General features: G+C 43.2%; 1 protein-coding gene across 3 annotated transcripts in view; it reads left to right on the plus strand.

Annotated features, from left to right (window-relative positions):
* atrn (attractin) overlaps positions 1-21224 on the plus strand; it is a 128316-nt gene that overhangs the window by 55119 nt on the left and 51973 nt on the right. For all 3 annotated transcript variants that reach the window (XM_068579800.1, XM_068579801.1, XM_068579802.1), the window contains exon 25: positions 5214-5275. In XM_068579800.1, coding sequence (XP_068435901.1) covers positions 5214-5275 — 62 coding nt within the window. The remainder of the gene's footprint in view (positions 1-5213; positions 5276-21224) is intronic.

Genomic DNA, 21224 nt, shown 5'->3' on the forward strand with positions numbered 1-21224 from the left:
TCCTCCACTTCCTGCCTTGTGAGCGCTTTAAGTCCTCTCAGCTTCAGGGCTCCGGCTGCCGCCGAACTCAGGAGACCTCCGGTGCCGCTGTGAGAGAGTCCTCCCCCTCTCGACCTCCGCCGGTCCACCTCACCCTCCGTCTCGCCGGGTGGGATCATGTAGAAGATCTCCCCCTATCATAGTTTAATGTCGCTTCCTCGCACTCATGGAGCTGTACCTTCGGCAGCGAGGTAACATTTTCAGTTTTTAAATGTTTCCTCTTTTTCTGCCTCCTCGTCTCCATATCATCGCTTCCTAATAACGGCCTTTAGTTTTTCTTTTGTTGGCCTTTTTCTCACTCTCCTTGCCTTCAGCGGTCTACTGCAGTTTGGCACTGGGATACGTGCTTGTGTGTGTGTGTTTGTGTGTGTTCGTAGGCGGCTGGTACTCCAGCAGTTGGCAGGCGGAGATCGCAGTGTTGGAAAGCGGTTCATAAACAGCAGCGGAGCGAGCGCAAGGGCAAAGTGGAATGTTAAGTTGAAACACATGCTGCATTCAGAGTGGGCTGTGTGCAGGCTTAGCTCTCTCTCTCTTGCTTTCTCGCTTTCTCTCTCTCATATATATGCTCGCTCTCCGCCTCACCCGCCTCAAGGTGGCTTCTGTTGGCCGTTTTACGTGGTCGGGAACTGGCGAACGAGCGCCGTGCGGCCACAGTTGGTCCGTTTGCGTCGACGCCACTTGTTGCATTCACCACCAACCTGCAGTCAGTCGGCAGCTTGGACTCAAGCTACCAAACTTCCCCAAATCACGGCGGTTGGATTGCAGAAATTACACTTTGATACAGTCACGTTGACCCGGCAACATCGAGGTCCGACACACGGCTGGTGGGTACAAAGTGTATTCTGTGATAACTTCATATCGTTGAGCAGCTCGCATCAGCAAAGCACCGAGATTAGTCAGCGAGGAGTTGTCCCACCCCCTTCTCTCTCTCTTCTGATGAAGAATGGATCTGAATTTAATGATGTTTGTAATGAAACTCAAATCCCAGACTAATTACATTAAAGAGCTGTGATCTCCTGTTCCGTGCCTTAGTGAACATGTCATGATATGGTGGAGATTAGAACAGCCTCCAATTTAATACCCCGCTGTGGAGTAGCAGCAGCAGCTGTAGCTATCAGCTGGCTGGGCCGCGCCGCGTCTCTGTGTGGACTTGTGGAGTGTTTATCTGGGCCACGCATGGCTGCCTGATGGGTGCGTTTTGATACTGATCACACACACAGGTTGGGAAACACAAACTGAGCGGTTTTGCCCAGCGTGCAGCAGCTTAAAGTCAGACAGCTGCTTATTATTTATGCAAAGATAATATGCATGTTAATACATATAGAAAAATACTTTAATTCAATTGTTTTGCTTTAAACATATAGAGTGAATGCAAATAGAAAGAGTCTATGCTGCTACTTTTGTTCAGTTTAGTTTCATTTTTTGCGATATTTAACACTAAATAGTTTAAGGCTGGTGGGAAAGCATTTTTTCTCCAGATATATTTAGTCGTAAACAGACGTTGAAACTTTGGCACGAGATGGAAAGTTTAAGTGAGTCCAAATCCTCCCGAGGCGACCTCGAGTCTCTGCCACGAACTCCGTGGGAATCCATCCAGTAGCGATCTTTGCATTGAACTGATAGACATAAATCTGAACGTCATGATGGCGCTAGAGGACAAGGATCACCAAAGTCAGGCGGATACATCATCCGGAAACCACGAATTGTCTGGTCAAAATTGCACGGCTTCAAATGCTCGCAAAATAGACGGAATATGAAATATATTCCTGCTCCGCCATATTAAAACGTCAGTTTCCTTCTATCCCATCCTTCTTTCTTTTTTTTTTAATGGAACCTGTTAAGCGTCCTTCCCTCCCACCGCTAACGACGCTTTCCTTCAAAACGCCAATGTAGCTGTCGGAAGCCATTAAAAAAGCTGAATATGTCGCGTTCGCGTCGCCCGGCGGCAGGCTGACAGTCCCACGCTGCGAGATCCTCCGCGGCCCCTAAAGAGTCCCCCTCTGCCGGGCGCAGAGCGAGAGCGCCAGCCGGGCCTCTCGGTGACAAAGCGCCGCACACCGCTGACACTTGAGATCAGCCGCTGCAATATCGTTAATAATTTCGGCGTCGCTGACATATGTCATTGGTTGATTGATTTTTTTTTTTTTGTTGCAACGCCCTTGAAGGGGCCTATTGTGTCATGTGACGAGAGAATGCCTTAATGTATCCTTAATCACCTGGAGGAGGAGATGGCTTTGATAGGCCGCTGTCACAAAGCGAACCGGGTTTAAGAGCACCGGCTGACAAGGCTTCTGTGATTATTCTAAGCTTTGCTTCTGAAAGAAACCCTGCCGCTCAGCGTTTCACACAATCTCCGGTGGTTTTTCTCTAATCCTTTCATTTTTTACCTCCCTTTTACATTCATGAGCACAGGAAGTGAAATGTTCCCGCCAAACCATTTTCTGTTAATTGCATGATGCCCAATTGGCACCATTTTTTTTTTAAAATTTAGTTCTAAAAGGTTCTCTGTAGTGCTTTGTGGAGGTCAAGGGACAACTTTTTTCATCTTAAATCCTGCTCACGTTGGAGCGTTTTAGATCATTCTTTTATTGTAACAAGAAGTAAGAAGTAATAGGAAAATCTAAAAGATATGTTTCAGCTTGGACCACCTAAACCGAGACCACGTCATGAGTAAGACCAGAGCTTATCCAGACCAAGACTTCAAGGTGTTGAGACCAAGACTGAGGCAGAGTGAGACGAAGCTAGGAAGACCCAGACCAGGGCAACTCCACATTAAACCCAAAAAAGAAACATCCCAGAAAACAAATGAGGATTCCTCTCGATTCACCTTTTTTTTTTTTTTTAATTACCAAATGAATCTATATGTTTGTGAGGATGTGTGTACTATAAGTCATGTCCTGATGGAATAATTAAAAGTGGCTTTTCACAAGTAATGATGTTAACGAACACATCTGACAACTCAGAGGGGATTTTGTTATATCCCATGTTGGAGTTGTGTTCTTGACCGGTCTTAAAATACAATCCAGTTATTTGTTTACACGCGCATAATCACAGCCGCTGCGTTGTGCTTGATGGTGCATCTCATTTTCACAAATGGTTCACTGATAAAAGCATTATTTACATGTCAAAGGATTATACAAAGAAGGCCAATTTGTTTTTAATAGCTTTAGAAGCGGCAGGTCTAAAAAAAAATCCTAATTTGATTAAATATTTTGCAGCCAAATTGTTTTTACCTTTTCTTCATAAATCTTGAAATACTTGCATGTTTTCTTTACAGTGTTCGTACAAAGTAGTCCATGAATATGAGATATGAGTTTACAGATAATGATATTCCCTCCTCGACATTGTATAGTGTTTTTTTAACTGCTACACCGACAGTCTGTGGTCATTTCCATCGGTTGCACTCGTCTTTTTGAGTTCTCAGCATTAAGTAAATTATAAATTAATCTTAAACATGCAGTCGATTCCCAGGGAAAAAGTCACATGCTTTTTCTCTTGTTTTCTGTGCCTCCTGTTTAGGATTGATGCTAAAGTGATGAGTAGATTACTCGCTACGATCACTGAAAAAGCAAAATGTGAGGATGTTTCTCTCGTTGGACATCGTGAGTCGTAAGTCGTCGTTGCTTTAGAGCTGAACTTTGGATTTGAGGTTGCAAAAGAACAACGTGAACCGCCCCTAATATGACTCAAGGGCTGTCAAAACCAATGAAGAAACTAAGACCAAATAAACATTTAAACAAAAGAAATTTATGAGACCAACATATCAAGATCCTAAAATACCCCCAAAACATCTGCATCCATAAAAGAGAGCTTTATTACGAGAGCTTCGATACTTAATTTTTTTGGCGTATCGGCGCCGCGCTCCGCCCACCGCGGTTACCCAGGGAATCAAACGCCAGACCGCTCTAGCGCCGGTTGCCGGATGAGGTCGACGCCGCCACGGCTGACATCTTTACATCTCTTTTTGAAAAGTTTCCTCCGGGCTCCCTGAACTTCTCTCCAGTGTTCAACAGTCTGGAGAAAAACGATCACACTGAGGATTCGACTCTCAACAGTAATCAACAGCAACACATTAGCGAGCCAGATGGTGCTGACTACACCAGTAAATTAGACCCGGGGCCGCTCACAAAACACTCACAACCCCCCCGTCATCGCACTGCAGAGGCCACTGCCTTTGCCCCCGAGTTGTTCTTGTGTAACGTCACTGTAGATTTACACACAGTCTTACCCATCACGTCTCTGTATGCATGTATTGTAATTTTTGATCACATTAAGTATTCATAAACTAATCTGACATGCACAGAGCTGCAGTTCCCAGATTTTGGCCGGCTTTTCTTTTTTTTTTCTCTCTATTCTCTTTTTTTTTCTCTTCTCCCTCCTGCTAATTTTTCTTTTCACCCAAATTGTATGCAAATCCCTGCTTTGCCAGGGAATATTAAGCAGGAGCGATGATAAGTTCTGGTCCAAGGTGTCACCTCGGAGGGAAGGATGTGTGAGGAGAATCCTGCTGCGACGCAGTACCCCGATGCCGCCAGAGAGGGGCAGTGGTGGGTCGTCGCAGGGATCTGTTCACGGCGAGGCATTTTCATGGGGTTGTAGGCGTAAGTGTGAGGAGGAGGAAGAAGAAGAGGAGGAGGAGGAGGAAGAAGAGGAGGAGGAGGCGGGGAGTTGGTACGGCACTGCCAACGTTACCCCTGGCAACCTTGATTAAGAAGGAATATCGTTGGTACAATGGCTCCTGTTATCATCGCTTCCTGAGCATTTCTGCCCACATGTGCCGCAGCGACGACATCTTCTCGTCGGTGCTGCACAGACTGTGGGCAGCGGAGGGGCCCGGCTCGCTGCCATGTTGTTTGCTTTGACAGTCTGGAACACAGATAAGCAGACGGACTGGGAACCTCCCAGTAGTTGCGAATAAGGAGCATCGCGAGGAAGGAAAGTGTTCATCTTGACACTGCCTTACGTCTGGTGAAATCATCATACATTACATGTTTGTGTGTACGTAATATATGCAGCCTGTACGATCACGTGCCTTTTGGCAGACCTGCAAGGTCGACTCCACTCTGAAGCCCGCGTGTTTGTGGTGTAACGCTGACCTCCTGTTTTTGAAATCTCCCCTATTAAAGCAGATTTCTGACGCTGCCTTTTGTCCCTCTCTTTCCCCTTTTCTGCAGATCGCCTTCTCGCAGCACAGTAACTTCATGGATCTGGTGCAGTTCTTTGTCACGTTCTTCAGGTGAGCACCCCCCCTTTCTCCCGCCCAATTCAATTCACTTACTCCAAACCACAGATGTGTTGAAGTGGCGGCAGTCGCCTTCGACGTGTGCACGTGCGCCCGCATGCGTGTGTGTGTGTGTGTGTTTGTTGCAAAGTGTTGAACCGTGCTGATGGATCGCCAAAGCTGCTCCGCTGTGCCTGTATGTGTGCATCAGCCATTAACTGTGAAGAAGCGCTGCAGCTCACTGGTTTATAGGAGCTGCTTAGTTGTCGACGTGCACGCAGTACGCAAGGTTCATTTACCGTCACTGTACAACAAGGTCAAGCAACAAAATGCACTACCAAGAAACGATGTGATACGTGAAGGATGCAACTCCTATTTGATGCGAGCGGTTATGCACACACAGGCAGCAACGCCTGCTTTTAATTGGAGGTAAACGGGGAAAGCAGATGTCCCACCGGCCTCACGACGGGATTACGATTCACTGGCCGACAGCTCTCGATGCATCTCCATCAATTGTTCTATATTTGCTACTTTTTCCACCAGTGACTGAAAGCAGTCGGATTAAATCTGAACCACCCTACTATTTGGAGAAGTGCTTCCAAAATAATATATACATACATCCTTCTGATTAGTATTACAAGTGTGCGTTCATTTACAAAAATGTGTTTTTCACAGCTCTCAGACAGGGCACTGAACGCCGATGGCAGTTTACGGTGCATGAATTAGCTTCGCAGCGAGCCGACGTTTCCATCGACGCGCAATCGCTTTGCATTTTTAGCATCGAAACATTTCCCCACTTCCAGCCAACAGTTGATATTCTTCTTCTTGCTGCGACAAATATTCATTAAAACCCCCGAGCGGAAAGACACACAGCTCTCATGAAGCAACACAAGGTACAATGAGCTAAATGAGCCTGAATTGGAACCACCCCCAGACACAGTGATGTCACACCGTACCAACGCACCCTGGAGTCCACTCTTACATCACCAAAAGAGAGTGAGAAGTAATTAAAAAAAAAGAGAAAGAAAGCACCTGGCGATCTAGGACTGTCAGCTGCCGCTCACCGCTTTTGAAGTCAACCACATATACCGCGTATTCTGTATTCACTTATTCAACAGATAAAATATTCAATCCCACAGATTCCATGATTTGAAAGGAGATTTAAATGTATGTGATGTCTTTCTTTTTTTTTGCTTGACACACACACACACACACACACACTCCCCTGGTTCACCCTGACAGACAGTTGCTGGTATCCTCAGAAACCTTTGGACATTGAGGAGAATTTAAAATGTGTTTCTCAGGGATCCTTGTCAGAGCGACATGTGGCTTTGTAAAGATGGAGGCACTGTTGTTCTGCTGGCCGGGGCTGAACACGTGTTGAGCTGTGATGAAACCTCAGGAACTGCTCTGATGTGTTATTGATTCTCTATTTTTTTTTAATAATGTGAGGCGCCACAAATCGGGTACACAAGTGTGATTCATGCGTGCGCAACAGCATGCGTGTGTCTTTTTTCCTCTCCTGTTAGCGTGCTTGCGTGTCGCTCAGAAACCCAGAGGAGAAATGCGGGCCGTTTTTTTTTTTTTGCCGTCTTCACAACGTCCTTCAAAAGAATTGCCGTTTTTCTTCTTCTTTTTTTTAAAAGTCATGCCGCTTTTATTGATCCAGCCGCCATGTACAGGAGAGATTAGATGGGGTTGATTTGAACGGGGTTTTTTTTTTGCCAATACAATCATGTTCCATAACAGTGCGTTTCAGCATCGATTGAATAAATCAACATCCACTCTTGAGTTGTTATTTATTTATTTATTCTCGGGGGAAGGTATTCCTCTGTAAAAGCTGCAGGACGACGCGACGTGCTGCTGCACACCTTCGCTCCCTCTGCAGACACATGCAGACCCTGCAGTTGCTCGCTCGTGGCGCTCGCATGTTCATACCCGCGCGTCAGCATCTGAATGTTTGCAGGTCAGCGTTCGGAGCGCGCAGCCCGGCTGTGTGCAGCAGAGCGGGCATCGCAGCAATCCACGAACAGGACCCCCACCCCAACCCCCCCACCCCCCTTCGTTTTTTTGTATTTCCTTCCCTGCTCCTTCCTTTTCCTTCTGTTCTCATCTCTTCACCATCTCCCGCTTCTGTTCACTTTCTCCACTCGTCCTTCATCTCTGCTCACTCTTTTTCTCGTCCCTCTCTTTCATTCATCATTTTTACACCTCCCCCCCTAACCCCACGCCCCCCATCCTTCCTTCCTTCTCCCTCACTCCCTCCTCTTTTGCCTCTCCCATCCTCCCTCTTTCCCTCCCCCTCATGCCCTCCTCTCACTCTCCTTTCATCTCCTCCTTTCTGTTCTCCTTTCTCCCTCTGTCCCCCCCCACACCTCTTCTATCCCTCGCTTCTGTCAATCTCCCTTGTTCCATCGCCCTCTCATTCACTCCTCTCTGTTTTTACTCCCCCCAGCCTCCCACCACTCCTTCTGATTTGCTCTTAATCCCACAGCACAGTCTTATTTTGTGTGTGTGTGTGTGTGTGTGTGTGTGTGTGTGTGTGTGTGTTGATGTGTTTGCTGCCTGCCACTGATTTAGCACAGATGAGTAGACCTAAAGTTAGCGAGCTCACAGCCGTGTCCCTGTTTGCTTTCTGGTTCTTTGGGCGCCGCGCATTGTTTGTGTTGCGGGGGAGGAGAGGGATGCTAATTAACGTGGAAAATGTTTGCTCTTCTCCACTCCCGACTTTCTCTTTCCTCTGCGTCTTAATCTCACTCTCGCTCGCTCTCGGTGCTTTCTCACTCCGTGTTCCCTGTGGGGACGGATGAAGGTGGTGCCATCCCGTTATCTGCTGCACCAGCAAAGATGCACGAGCTAGATTTTTTTTTTTTTCCCTGCCGCTGAAAAAAACAACACCCGATGCATTAAACATCAGCAGTAACAACAATAAAAATGCACTCCAATATGCACGTCCAGCTGTCCGGCAGATTCTCACCAGCTCATTATGTTGAATCATGGCTTTTAAAAGTGAATCTAAACTTCTTCTTTTTTTTATTTTTTACCCTGTTTAAACTCAAGTCAGGAACTTTCGACATTTATGAAGAACTTTTTCCTGAATGTCACACAAACAGAATTTTGTCTCGTTGTGCAAATTGAATGTTTTCTTCCAGGCCTGAGAAGGTAAAAAAAACCAAAAAAAAAAAACCAAATGTTTTTGGAAATGCAATGAAAATGTATTTGTGAGCTTTATTTATTTTATTTTTTTCACTCAAACTGTCATGTTTTTAATTTAAAAATTTGGCTGCTTCTCAAGCGAAGCACCCTTTGAAGTAAAAGTGACCTGAATGACAAATTTCTTGGCTGCATAAGTCTAAATTGCTGCATGGAGGAAGCTAAAAGAGCGATCATAAAATGCAACCTTTTTTTGTAACATTGCACACTGGGACATATTTGTCACGGAGATATTACTCTCGTTGTGGCCGTTTTTTATTTTTTGCAGTCTGAATTTATTTGACATCTTTTAGCCTACATTTCTCTCTCGCCCAAGCAGTTTTAGAGTTCCTTCAAAATTAAAAAAGTAAAGTTTGCTTTTATGCTTTTTTAATAGTTTATCTGGTTTATGAAGCCAGTATTCAGCAGCAGTTCAGCAAAGGTGCACATGAAAGAGACTTAATCTACACAGGCTACTGTCTAATATAATTCAACTAAATTAAGAAATAACTCTTTAATGTACTATTCATCCAAGTGTTCCTATGTTAATGTGACGGTCGAGTGGGATCCAAGTTATTTGTTGGATTTCCTTATTTCCTTACCTTTCTTTTTTGATGGATACATTAAAGTAACCGGAGAAAACTCGTCCACAAGCACGCTGGCTGCTCGTTGGCGTGCTGTGGCGACTCTTCAAAAAAACACTTGACTTCTCATTGTCAGCGCGGCACAGAGGCCTGAAATCCCAGAACATTCTCTTATTACCCTGAGAGACCACCTCTCTGCCATACCTGTGCTGCAAATAGCTAATATTTAAACACTCCAGCTTTCTGATTTGCACTTATACGTCCAACCCAAGTGCCTGCATATATTTTTAGTGCATGGCTGGTCACAGCGGGAAGAGAAGCCCTGAAGCTTCAGAGCCCAGCGTCACTCTCGCCAAAGATACTTGAGTCTATTGCAGAAAGAATAGGCTCTGATTTATGTCCATTTTAAACAAGAGGTTACGGTCTGAACCGCCATGTTTAAGTCTTCCACACAGCATGATGTTCATTTAGTAACTTGTGGTCCATTTAGACTAGAATAGACCATGAAGCAGGTTTTGCTTCAGGGCAGAGAGACATTGACCGTTTGCTACCGTGGCGTTGTTCGGTCTGGGAGTTGTCCGTGTTTTCGTTGTGCAGCTTTAACTCTTTCACTGTTTTCAGTTCAAGAAATCTATTTTGGTCGCTTAAAAATGTTGTTCGGTCGTACTCAGCTCCTGTGCCACTTCCGGTCTCCAAAAACCAACATGGCGACTGCCACGGCGCCGAGCCCAAGGCTCCTAAACTACAGTACAGAAACCAATGGGTGACGTCACAATGACTGTCCTCTTCTTTTATACAGTCTATCTGTTTATTACAATGCTCGCATGCCATAAGAACGTCGAAACCCGTCTTCATACATATGTAGAGCGAATACACGGTCCACTATACATAAAATGTTCAAAGAAATGAGGCTTCAGCACACTCACTGACCTTTACTTTATTCAAGACACGAGTCATTTTGATTGACAGCACAGCTCTTGCAACTTCAAAACTCTTTCCAGATCAATCCGAGAAGTGTGATGACAAATATATATATATATATATATATATATATATATATATATATATATATATATATATATATATATATATATATATAAATATATATATATATATATATATATATATATATATATATATATAAATATATATATATATATATATATATATATATATATATATATATATATATATATATATATATATATATATAAATATATATATATATATATAAATATATATATATATATATATATATATATATATATATATATATATATATATATATATATATATATATATATAAATATATATATATATATATATAAATATATATATATATATATATATATATATATATATATATATATATATATATATATATATATATAAATATATATATATATATATATATATATATATATATATATATATATATATAAATATATATATATATATATATATATATATATATATGAGAGACACAAGTGGCTCGTTTGCACCTTTGTTGCAGACTGAGCTTCCTACCTCAGCAAATGTACGCCTTAGTCGTGTGAAATCCTTGCAGTCAACCAACGTGTGAGAACACGGTGACAAAAGCATCGACACAACTGCTCGCCGAAGCCCACAGGAGCACATTCAAGAGGATAAGTCGGGAGATTTTATTATTATTCTCCTCAAACAATCCCACGAAAAAAAGACCTGATGTAAGCAAACAAATTGATCTTACTAACAAGTATGCTGTGCAGTTTCAAGGTTTTGTGTCTTTATTCCTTTGTGCTATAAAAGTCACATTGTTGCCCAGAAAGCATTGCTGTAAAAACCCATTAGTGGCCACCGGCTGACATGTTCCCTCACAACAGTCCACGTTAACGACCTCCACGCAGCTCAATCGGCACCCTTGAAATGTCACCCTCCTTTTGAGATTAATTATTAAAACATAAAACACATCTAATAATCTAAATTTACCTCCCTTTGCGGCGTGTTATCGCCGGCTGTGTGTGTGTGTGTGTGTGTGTGTGTGTGTGTGTGTGTGTTTTTTTTAAAGTGAATTAGTGATTCACATTGGACGGCTTCTCTGAACAGAGGGGAGATGCGATTCGCTCGGATTCTTCGCTGGTTTGTCGACCCGACAAGGAATTGCTAATCACCATCAGGAACCCTGAGCGCGGGCATCAGCATGCAGCAGCGGAGAGCACGCGGCGGTGTTATTCCACTCGCCGACCTTGTTCTCGACCATTTAGCTCGTTAAAACGGAGGGGTGATTAGTGTCGTCACTCCCAGGTCTCCTGAATCAGCATGCGAGCTCTCGTCCTCTCCTCCACCGCCCGCTGTCCACTCAACCTCCGCTTGACACGTGTGCCAGAATGACACTTTTAGGCCGGCGCTGTTGCCTAAATTTTGCATGAATTGATCATTTTTTTGGGTGGCTATGACGGGTCTTGAAAGCCGCTCGGGTCACACAGGTACTGGTCCTCCCAGAAGTAGTCTAAATAAATTATTCATTCGCGGTTCAAAGTTGGTGTTTTTTTTTTTTTTTTTTTGGTAGACGTCTGCAACTTTTGCCAGTTGCACTTTTTGTCGATTGGAGTGTTGAACTTCTGCTTAATTTTGCTTTTGAGGATTCAGCACCATATACTTCCACATAATATTGTGAAGCCTGTGGATTTATCATCTTTGAGGAAGAAATAAAAAAGCTTGACCGCCAACTCTCAAACACAGGAGCAAAGCTGTGGAGACTCGTTCACTCGCACTGCCGCGTCTTCACGTCTATTCAGAAGTGGAAATAACATCTCAACATATCAGTTAGTCATTTTAGTTTGAATGTATTTCAGTAATTCCCTTTCCACTACTAAGAAATAGAAAAAATATTAAAGGTTTCTACAACTGAACTACCACGCGTGGAAAAATGAGTTTGACTAGTTACTTTCGTAAAATCGCAATTGGTTAAAATTTCTTTATGGATATATGAATAATTGTAGATACCTGTAATTTATTTTGAATAGAAGTCAATGGGGAACATTTACTAGTTAAGTTCAAGAGATCCACAAAGAACATTTCCACTCGTGAGTATTGTCGACTTTGTGTAATACAACGTCAAAATGTAATAATAGATCTAATGTATTGGGATAGAAGTCAAAGGTAAACATTGACTAAATAAGTTACATGACATCAGAATAAGAATCAGCGTTATTGGCCGTGTGTGTGTTTACACATATGGAATTTGACTTCTGTTACACATTGCTCTCTTGGTACACATGTACTGATGATATCCAAACAAACAAGATGAATATTGAAAGACATTTCAATGTTTTGACTCGTGAGAAATGAATCGTAGATATCTTTAATTATAATTACGAGTCAGAATGACATTATAAATGTATTGGCTTGGAATTATAACAAGCAATTGTTGATATCTACAAATACTATTTCCGCTACTGATTAAATGTTCACAGGACTTGATGCACACAACACACACACACAACACACACTTACACACCTTGGTCCAGGTCATGGCCACTCGTGCATCTTTTGACAGCTTGAAGTGGCAACAGAACATAAATAATTGTGTTTTAGTGGTCGTCATTTCGCTATTCAGCCTCTTTAGACACATCTGCAGGTTTAGACGCAGAAGCTCTCCAGCGCACACACTCACTCTTTTGTGCTCGCACAGATACACTTGCACTCAAAAAACACTCTATTCAAACACAGGAGGCGGCCGGCCAGTCAGTGGTGCTGTGTGCCCTCTGAGCTGTATAATTACCGCACACACACAAACACTCTCTCTCACACACACACACACACACAATGGGTTTTTATTTTTCTCCGCTTCGGACTGCAGCCTGCAACAGTGCACGTGTTGGGGTCGGCTCAATGCAATCAATTCAAAATGTCAATTTAAATTGCGACCACTTTGCCGACGACAGATCGTTCCCAATTATTTCCCCCCGTTGGCATTTGTTCTCGGTGGCTTCATTATCGAGCAGGGAGCCTCTCCGTCTTCAGAACTCGGACAGCGATCCATCACCTTGATTTGTCCAAAAACGGAGTGACATTGACCCCCCCCGCCCCTCCACCTCCCTCCCCCACACCTCCCAGACCGTGATGTGCGGCCCGGGGGCGCGCATGCCTCGCTGTTTTCCTCTCACACTCGTCTGTGTTTGTACACAGACGTCGGCCTCCATCAGCGTCACCGGCGGCGCTGACGGGGCGGCTGATTGGTGATTGACAGCAGGACAGCGTGTGGAGGACTCTGTGGAGAGAAGGAAAAAAAAAAAACATAAACTGTAGCTGTATTTTTACCCAAGTGTCAGGCGAATGTTGTTCAAACTTTTTGAAATGTTGAATTAGCAGGTTCCCGAAATGTATTAAGAAAAGGGAGGGAGTTGATTGGTATCAAACAAATTCTTCTAAATCATTTTTGGCAATGTTTGACACATTTAAGTTAAATTGAATTGTCACTGACTGTCATTCTTGTTATTTGACAGAGTGTACCGAAATAAATACATGTTATTAAAGCCAGAATATATATATATATATATATATATATATATATATATATATATATATATATATATATATATATATATATATATATATATATATATATATATATATAATATCTCTCTTTGTCTCTCAATTAAATGGCTTTATGAGCATGAAGGTTTGAAAAAAATAACGTTACCTAAGCATCAAAAAACATAAACACAAAATACTAACATTAACAGAACATTATGATATTGAACCGACAACTAAAACAGATTAACACTGTTAGCACTCAAACATACAGTATGCATGTCTCTCTCTCTCTCCCTCTTTCCCTCTCTCTCTTTCTCGCTCTCTGTCTCACTCCCCCCGTCTTCCTCTCGAGACACCAGAGAGACACTTAACTCTTATTCAAACTCTGTCCTAAGGGGCCTCCCCAGGCACTCCGCAGGGGCTGCCGCAGGTGCTGTGCCAGCTCTCCTCTCCGAGCTTTGCTCGTCCTGTGTCTCTTTCGCTCTGTGAATCTCGGCCTCCTCTTCCATCCTTCCATCTCCATCTCTGGCTTTGTTGCTGCATCGGCGCCTGTCCGTTTACCTCCCTGCCTCGGTGTGTCTTTTTGTTTTGTTGTTGTTTTGTTGTTTTTTTTATCTCAGTGCTGCTTCTCTCCACCTTCTTTCTTATTCCTTCCACATTTCCAACCTTCTCTTCATCTTCCTCCCCTGTCTGCCTCTTTTTTTTCTTGGCTCTCCTCCCTCCTTGCCCCCACCGCTCCATCTCGCATCCTTTAAAACTCTCTCTCTTTGTAGCTGACCTCATTGTCGGGTCATCAGCGAGGAGCCAGAGTGAGATACAAGTAGGAGATGCAGCAGATAGAGGGAGAGCAGGAAGCCGCCTCGTGGCTAAACCTCCCCCCCCCCGATAGGTCCGCAAGGAGCCGAAAGCCCCTCTGCGTCCCGATTAATAATAAATGACTCAGATCAGTCGGTTTGACTCGGCACATCCAGCCTCTGCTGCTGCTCCTCCTCTTCCTCACCTAATGAGTAAGCAGGAGAGCGAAGGGAACAGGAACAGGGCAGTAACAACCTCCTGGGGAGTCCCAAGAGGGAGGCAAAGTCTTTTCATCCCATCGGCCTCGTGTCTATGTGCCTTAAGCGCTTTAGGTGTCTTACCGTGTGGAAGGTTTGCCCATGTGTGTTTTTTTTGTGGGTCTTCGGACTACACGTGTTGCAGGATTGTGTAAAATTACTTCTGGAAAAGTCCCTTTTTTTTCTGCCAGTTCTTTGATTGGTTCTGATCCCTTTACCTGTTCAGGACGAGAGGGGCATTGGCTCGCTTTAGTTTTTAGTGGGAAGCTGCTCCTCTAATCGCCAATCTATTTCTAAATCCGCCCATTTACTCAGTTGTTTTTGTTCCTCTGTCACTGCAGCTTTTTTAATTTATATATATATATATATATATATATATATATATATATATATATATATATATATATATATATATATATATATATATATATATATATATATATGATAGATAGATAGATATCTCACCACTGCTGTTCTTTTCACTAGATCACATCTCAGACAGGTGGTCTGCTCCCCAACAAACTCACCTTTAGCAAGTTGTCAGCCTCGAATGGCTTCCTACAGGTGAATAGCAGTGCACCCATTGCAGCTCCAGATGTTCAGTATGAATGATGCAGAAAAACATTTGTTCCAAAGGCTCCGTTTATGCCATTGAACTTCCAAAAAGTGCAATTTTCCCACCGAAAGCGGCAGTTTTAATTAGCTGTAAGCCTCTCGTCTCAAGAGGTGAAACGATAACGGTGGTGGCAAATTTAATTATCTGTAGCTAATTAACATCCTTGAATTGGCAGATGATCAGGGCTGTTTGAAGAAAAGAAAAAAAGAAAAACGCAGTTCAACCTGTTCACACCTCACTGCAGCAGCGTGCTTCTGTTTGTCCTCAACCCAAAAACAGTCTTAGTAGACAAATCAATAAATGGATTTAATCAGCAGATCTACAAACAAAGAATCATGGAAGTGCACCACTTTAAATCTTTCATGAAAAAACGACCAATTATCCAACAAATATATGAAGAAGGGCGAGTCGCCCTAGTTCTGGCTGCAAATATTCCTTCTAACCCTTCTGTCCCCGACCAACAGAGAAACTGGTCCCTTCTCCCTCGCTGCTATTGTGACTGGAGTGGGATGAACAAACTAACCAACGATGAAGAGATTATACAGACATTTTTATTCTGCGACATGGTCAGCGCTGCTTCCATTTCAGCTGGGTTATGGAGCCCGGAAGTGTCCCCTCACCACACGCTGCTGCAGGGTTGTTTTTTTTAGCCGTGACAAGTGCCGGCCAGAAATGGACCTCCGAGCGGCCGCTGGGTCGGTGTGCGGTTCACGAGGCGAACTTATAGCCGGCTGAAGTGAAAACAAAATGGCCGTTTGGCCGACGAGCAAGTTTAATTTCCCCACCCTGTGGTAAAAGCCAGTGGCTGGATTAGTATTCAGCTGGCTGTGGACAATAGAGCCGGTCTGTTGGCGTTTGCCCTGTGGCTGTTGTCTCGCTGTCAGGTTAGCCAATGACACGTCAGAGCTCACCTCTCCGGCCTCGGCAGCTCGCGGATATAATGCACTCTCGCTTTCCACACTCCAGTCCGCCACGGACACCGACAGCTTCCATCATTTTTAAACCTGCCGATTTAGACACTTTTGTTGTTGTTTTGCCGACATAATCAGACTTAACACATGTGATCCATTGTACCAAAAGTATCACCCAATTTAGTATCAATATGATGATATATTGAAAAACAATACATCACTGAACAAATCAACCTACCAACAGTTTTTTTCTACCTTCTGTCTTTTGTTTGGAATTCCTTTATAACCTTCTTTTAACAGTATTTCTATTAAAGTAGTCAAATGCATGAAAGTCAAGCAGAAAACTTACTTAGCCTGGATAACAACATTTATTAGGCACTCAAAAATATTACAAACAAGGAAGGAAATATTAAAAAAGCAAGCCTTTTTTTGACCGCTGGGGCATTTTCCAACCAGACAAAGTGGGTGTGGCCTCAGCATATAGTGCCGGAGCGTGGCCTGAAGATGGTAACATGAAATGTGAAAAAAGACTGGGGAAACACAAAATGACATGAGATTTCAATAACGAAAAAAAAAAAATTGCTATCCCGAGCATGTTGTACACAGCGTACATGTTTAATGAAGCACATTTGTTGTAATGTCATCAAGACAAATTGTAAAAACAAGAAGAATCAGATTGCACAAACCTGCTTTTTAAACAAATTAACCGGCTCCAAAATAACATGTTAGCAATGTAATTTTAGAACAAACTGATTATCATCTCATTTAAAAAACCCTAATTGGCAATCAGAGAGGAGACAACATGTTCTGCATATTAGTTTGAGTTGTTTGGCCTCTGGGGGTCACAGAAAAATGGTTATTAAAAAACAAAAGTTTTTCTCAGCAAGTCCTCACATCCTTTGCCAGACAATGTGAAGCATGATATGAGTTTGACATGACATGTCTCACTGAAACAGTTGGTGGCAGCAGTGCGGCAATAAAATTACTGAAAGAAGACCATTGGCTAAAGCAAACGTTTCAGGCCTCAAAACATTCAATAAAAAGCTTTGTAGAAGGTTTATGAGGTGAGAAATGCATTCAGCGTGTTTGTTAGGCCTTGAGGATCTACAATATGATGTGGCAGGAAACATCAAATGCAAAGTTTCCAGGAGGAAATTTACAGGTTATGTCGGGTTTTTTTTTAAAGGCCGTTCTTTATAGGACGGACATTATTCATATGTGTATTAATACCTGATACATCGGATTGCACCGTCTCACTCTGACACATTTCCTTCATCCCTCCTCTGCTTCTCCATCTGTTTTCAGTGGCAACCGCAGAGGAGATGTGCTGCTCGGTGGCTGGAAGCAAACTTTACTGCTGCATGATAAATCTGTTGCAGCCTTAAAAAGCAAATCACACCAGTTGAAGTTACAGCTGCCTGTTGCGTAGTTTTTTCCCGCGGTCGAATTTCACTGCTGCAGTTTAAAGTGATGCGATATTGCAAAGAAAAGTTACAAAAAAAAATTGCAATTTGAATAAAATGCAAAAAAGAAAATATTTCTACAGTTTAGAAATGTTCCCATTTTATTCATTGCAAGACATTTTATCATCTATAACCAGAAAAAGCAGTCTTAAAGGAACTGCAGTAAATGTGACTCTTTGAGAGTACAGTCAGTTATTTAAGCTGCTCATTTTCTATCACATTTGTACCGCCAGTTTTCTTTATCGATTTTTCATTCAGTGTGTCTTCAGCGCTTTGGCTCATTTTAATTTGATCTTCACTGCTGGAGTTCACCGTCAAAGACCCGAGCAGTCACTCCGTCTGCTCGTAATCATCCTTCTTCGTTTAACTGCACAGGTTTCACTCGAACACTCTAAACATGGATCACTTTCGCTTAAAGGGGGAAATGTTGAAGGTGACATTTTGGTGATGGTGAATGTAGTCAATTGAAGCAATGGATTCCCGTCAAGTGTAACAAGGGACATCTATATATCGACAGAGAAAGCAGAGGTTTCCATCTCCACGGAGCCGCGCAGGCAGTGCTGACACGTCCCAGGATGCATTGCACCCGAGCTTCTGACCCTCGTAGAGTCCCTTCCGGCAGTATCCTCTTGCACGGCTCTTGGCTGCATTCCTTTGGCCCAATGGCTCGGAAAAATACGAGTGAACATCAGAGTCATCCAAAACACGATGACCATCCTTTGTGCTTGTATTTTTTTTTTTTCTCACTGTTGGAAAAATAGCTGGTTTGCAAGACGAGCGACGAGAACAAGGACTTTCCTATCCAGAGAGGCGGAGACTAGAATTCCAAGCGACGTCACTGTCACGTTAAAACACGCCGCTGGATGCAGAAAGAACAACATATTTGGCAGTGAGGAGTTTAAACGCTTCAGTCGTCTGCATTTACCATCAACACTGATTGGATGTTCATATAAAAGGTGGCAAATTGTCCCTTTTTAATGTGACGTTGGCACTTCAAACGAGGTGGCGACGTGCGATTGTTGCGGGCGGTTCTGGTGGATGCTGATTTCTGTTGCCTGTGAGAGTGGGAGCTCTGGGTGAGATGGAGGGGGGTGGGGGAGCTGAAGCCTGACTAACTTGGCCAGCTTCCCTTGTGGAGGTTGAGATCAAATGAAGAACGCTGTTCTGTCTGTTTGCATCTGTGTCTTCCTCTCTTTGCGTTTGTGCCTTGTCTCTTTCAGTCTTCTGGACTCGCGCTCTGGAAGCATATTGATGACTAAAGACTCGTGAAGGCTCAAAGACAAATACGAGTGCGTCTCGGGAGTCTGCGCTCAGGCGGGTGTTGGCGAGATCGGGATCCGATTTTGTGTCGCGAGGGAGGACCGACTCTTGAGCGTCATGGTGATTTGAGCGAGTGAAGGCGTTGCTACATTTCAGCCGTCGACAGAGATTCTCACATGCGTGAGGATCGAAGATCTCAAACCACGAGCAGAGAGTCACCTGTTCAGTTTCCTTATGCTTTCAAAATCCTCTCCCGGGCACTCGTTTTTTACCGTCTAGATATTTTTTTAATGTCAAAAACACTCTATTATCCTAAATGACTAAAATCACATTCCATTTCTTGGCAAATGATCTCGTTATGAAGCCATTATGGGAAAGTAACTTTGAGGGTCAATTTAAAATTGAAATTACTCAACAGGTGTAATTCACACAAGTGGTGTTAGCTTTGTGTTAAAGGAATACTTAATTCACAAATTGACCATTTGTGTATAAATTATTCTGCCCGGGTTACTTTGAATTCTTAAAGAAAACGTTTTTCTCTTTGGCCTCGACGGAAACAAAGGATAAAAAAAAACCTGAACGTCTTGATGAATTTAAGTAAATGGGAGCAAACGACAGTAAAAGTTTATTTAAGCACCACTTTACACAAACTTTCAAACAACTCGTGCAGTATAATCAATCAGTTGCAAATCCAACATATTGATATGAATAAACAAGGCAAGTGTAAGATAATCAGTTGACTGAACACTCGCCAACATTAGTTTAAATTTTAGGTTAAAGGTTTAAAAGATGTAAACCGTAAGTTGTCCTAAATAGTCTCACGGTCACCAGTCACTGCTTACAGAAGAGAAATATATTCCAAAGATGCCTTTCTTTACCCGCGGAGACTTAAACTTTAAAAAAGACTCAGCGGCGAGGATGTGGGCTTGTCCTGCTGCAGCTTACCCGTCCAAGTCGCTTGGCGAGCGACCTTTTTACCATCTCAGTGCCCGAAGCCCCAACCGCTGAAGAAGAGCGTGAGATCAGATTCAGAAAACGAACACACGCATTATCCAGATTGCACGCTCCAATTTGACTCTTCTCCTATAAGTCGGGGCCCGAGGTTTCCTGGATGTTGACCTGCGGACCGAGAGTTTAGTTTTGTGCTCGCTCATCACTTTACTGGCATATCTGTCTTCTGCCTGCTTCTGACTTTGTCCGTCCATTGTTCTGACTTCAGCTCGCACTTTCTAATCTCGTATCCGTCTTTCACCATTACCGTCCCTTTGTCTTTCTCTCTCCTCCTCCTCCCGTCCTCTGTCCATCTCCCCTTCTTCCTCCCAACCCGCTGAGCACAGAGGCCTTATTGATGAGCGGCTGATATCTATTCACGCGGGTCATTCATCAGCGCCGCGTCGCTCTTTAAGGGGTGAGCGGGAAGCCAGATCAATACGTTGGCTGAGCGGATGGATCTCTTAAGAGTCGTCCTCAGCCTGGAGAGAAAAGAGATATTTTAGAATTTCTTTTTTTTTCTTTTTTTTTATGGATAGCTCTTGAAACAGTTGGCGGAGCAGGGAGCTATGAATAAAGCTCTGAACACATCACAGCCGGTATTAAAATGGGTGTAGGCATTGAGATTGAAAAGGTGGTAAAACTTTGGAGAAAAACCTGCGAGGGGTCTCGCTGAAAGGCCCATATGTCTGGAGAAGTTATGCCTCAGCTTTGAGATGCTTATTAAATCCACGTGAGAGAATTCACATACGTTATATCTGCGATCTCGAGCAAAAGAAGCAAAGGGGAACGGCACTAGTCTTGTGTGAGCATCCACATCTACCCATTTCTGATCGTTTTGAGCATTAACCTTTTTTCTTCTGTCACAGTCAGCATGTTCGATGCGTGGCGCTGTGAGCAATGTGTTAATTAGTTGTAGGAGCGATAAATTAGATCTTAAACGTCACTGCTGAAATGACTCGATGTGTTATGGAGATGAATTTTCTTGTTTTGTTTGTTATTATTGATGTAAATTGTCGCCCATCACTCGGCGAAACCCCAAAATAAACACAATATATCCGTAGCTCCGATATTTTGACTCCTTGTAACGCTATAATTCAGTGTCCCACTGCCCAGTTTTTCGACTTGAGACTTTGTGTTTTTATATAAAATCCTAAATGTGCAAACGTCTATTTATACAGTGGCTGTTTTGCTGGAGGAATATTGGAGATGACGTGTTGGATCGCGGGTGTTCAGGCGTTTTGCCACAGTGCCGCTGAGGCTTTGCTCATCAGCAGCCCGTCGCCAACACTGTCGTGAGCCCAAACGTAGGAGGTCCGGCCCGCAGGAACGCTGACGGGAAATCAGCGAAAAGGCGCAACAGTCAGGGAGTGAAGTT

This window comes from Clinocottus analis, unplaced genomic scaffold (assembly GCF_023055335.1).
Source record: "Clinocottus analis isolate CAN_PGR_092001 unplaced genomic scaffold, fCliAna1.0.p SCAF_17, whole genome shotgun sequence".
In the NCBI taxonomy this organism is placed as follows: Eukaryota; Metazoa; Chordata; class Actinopteri; order Perciformes; family Cottidae; genus Clinocottus; species Clinocottus analis.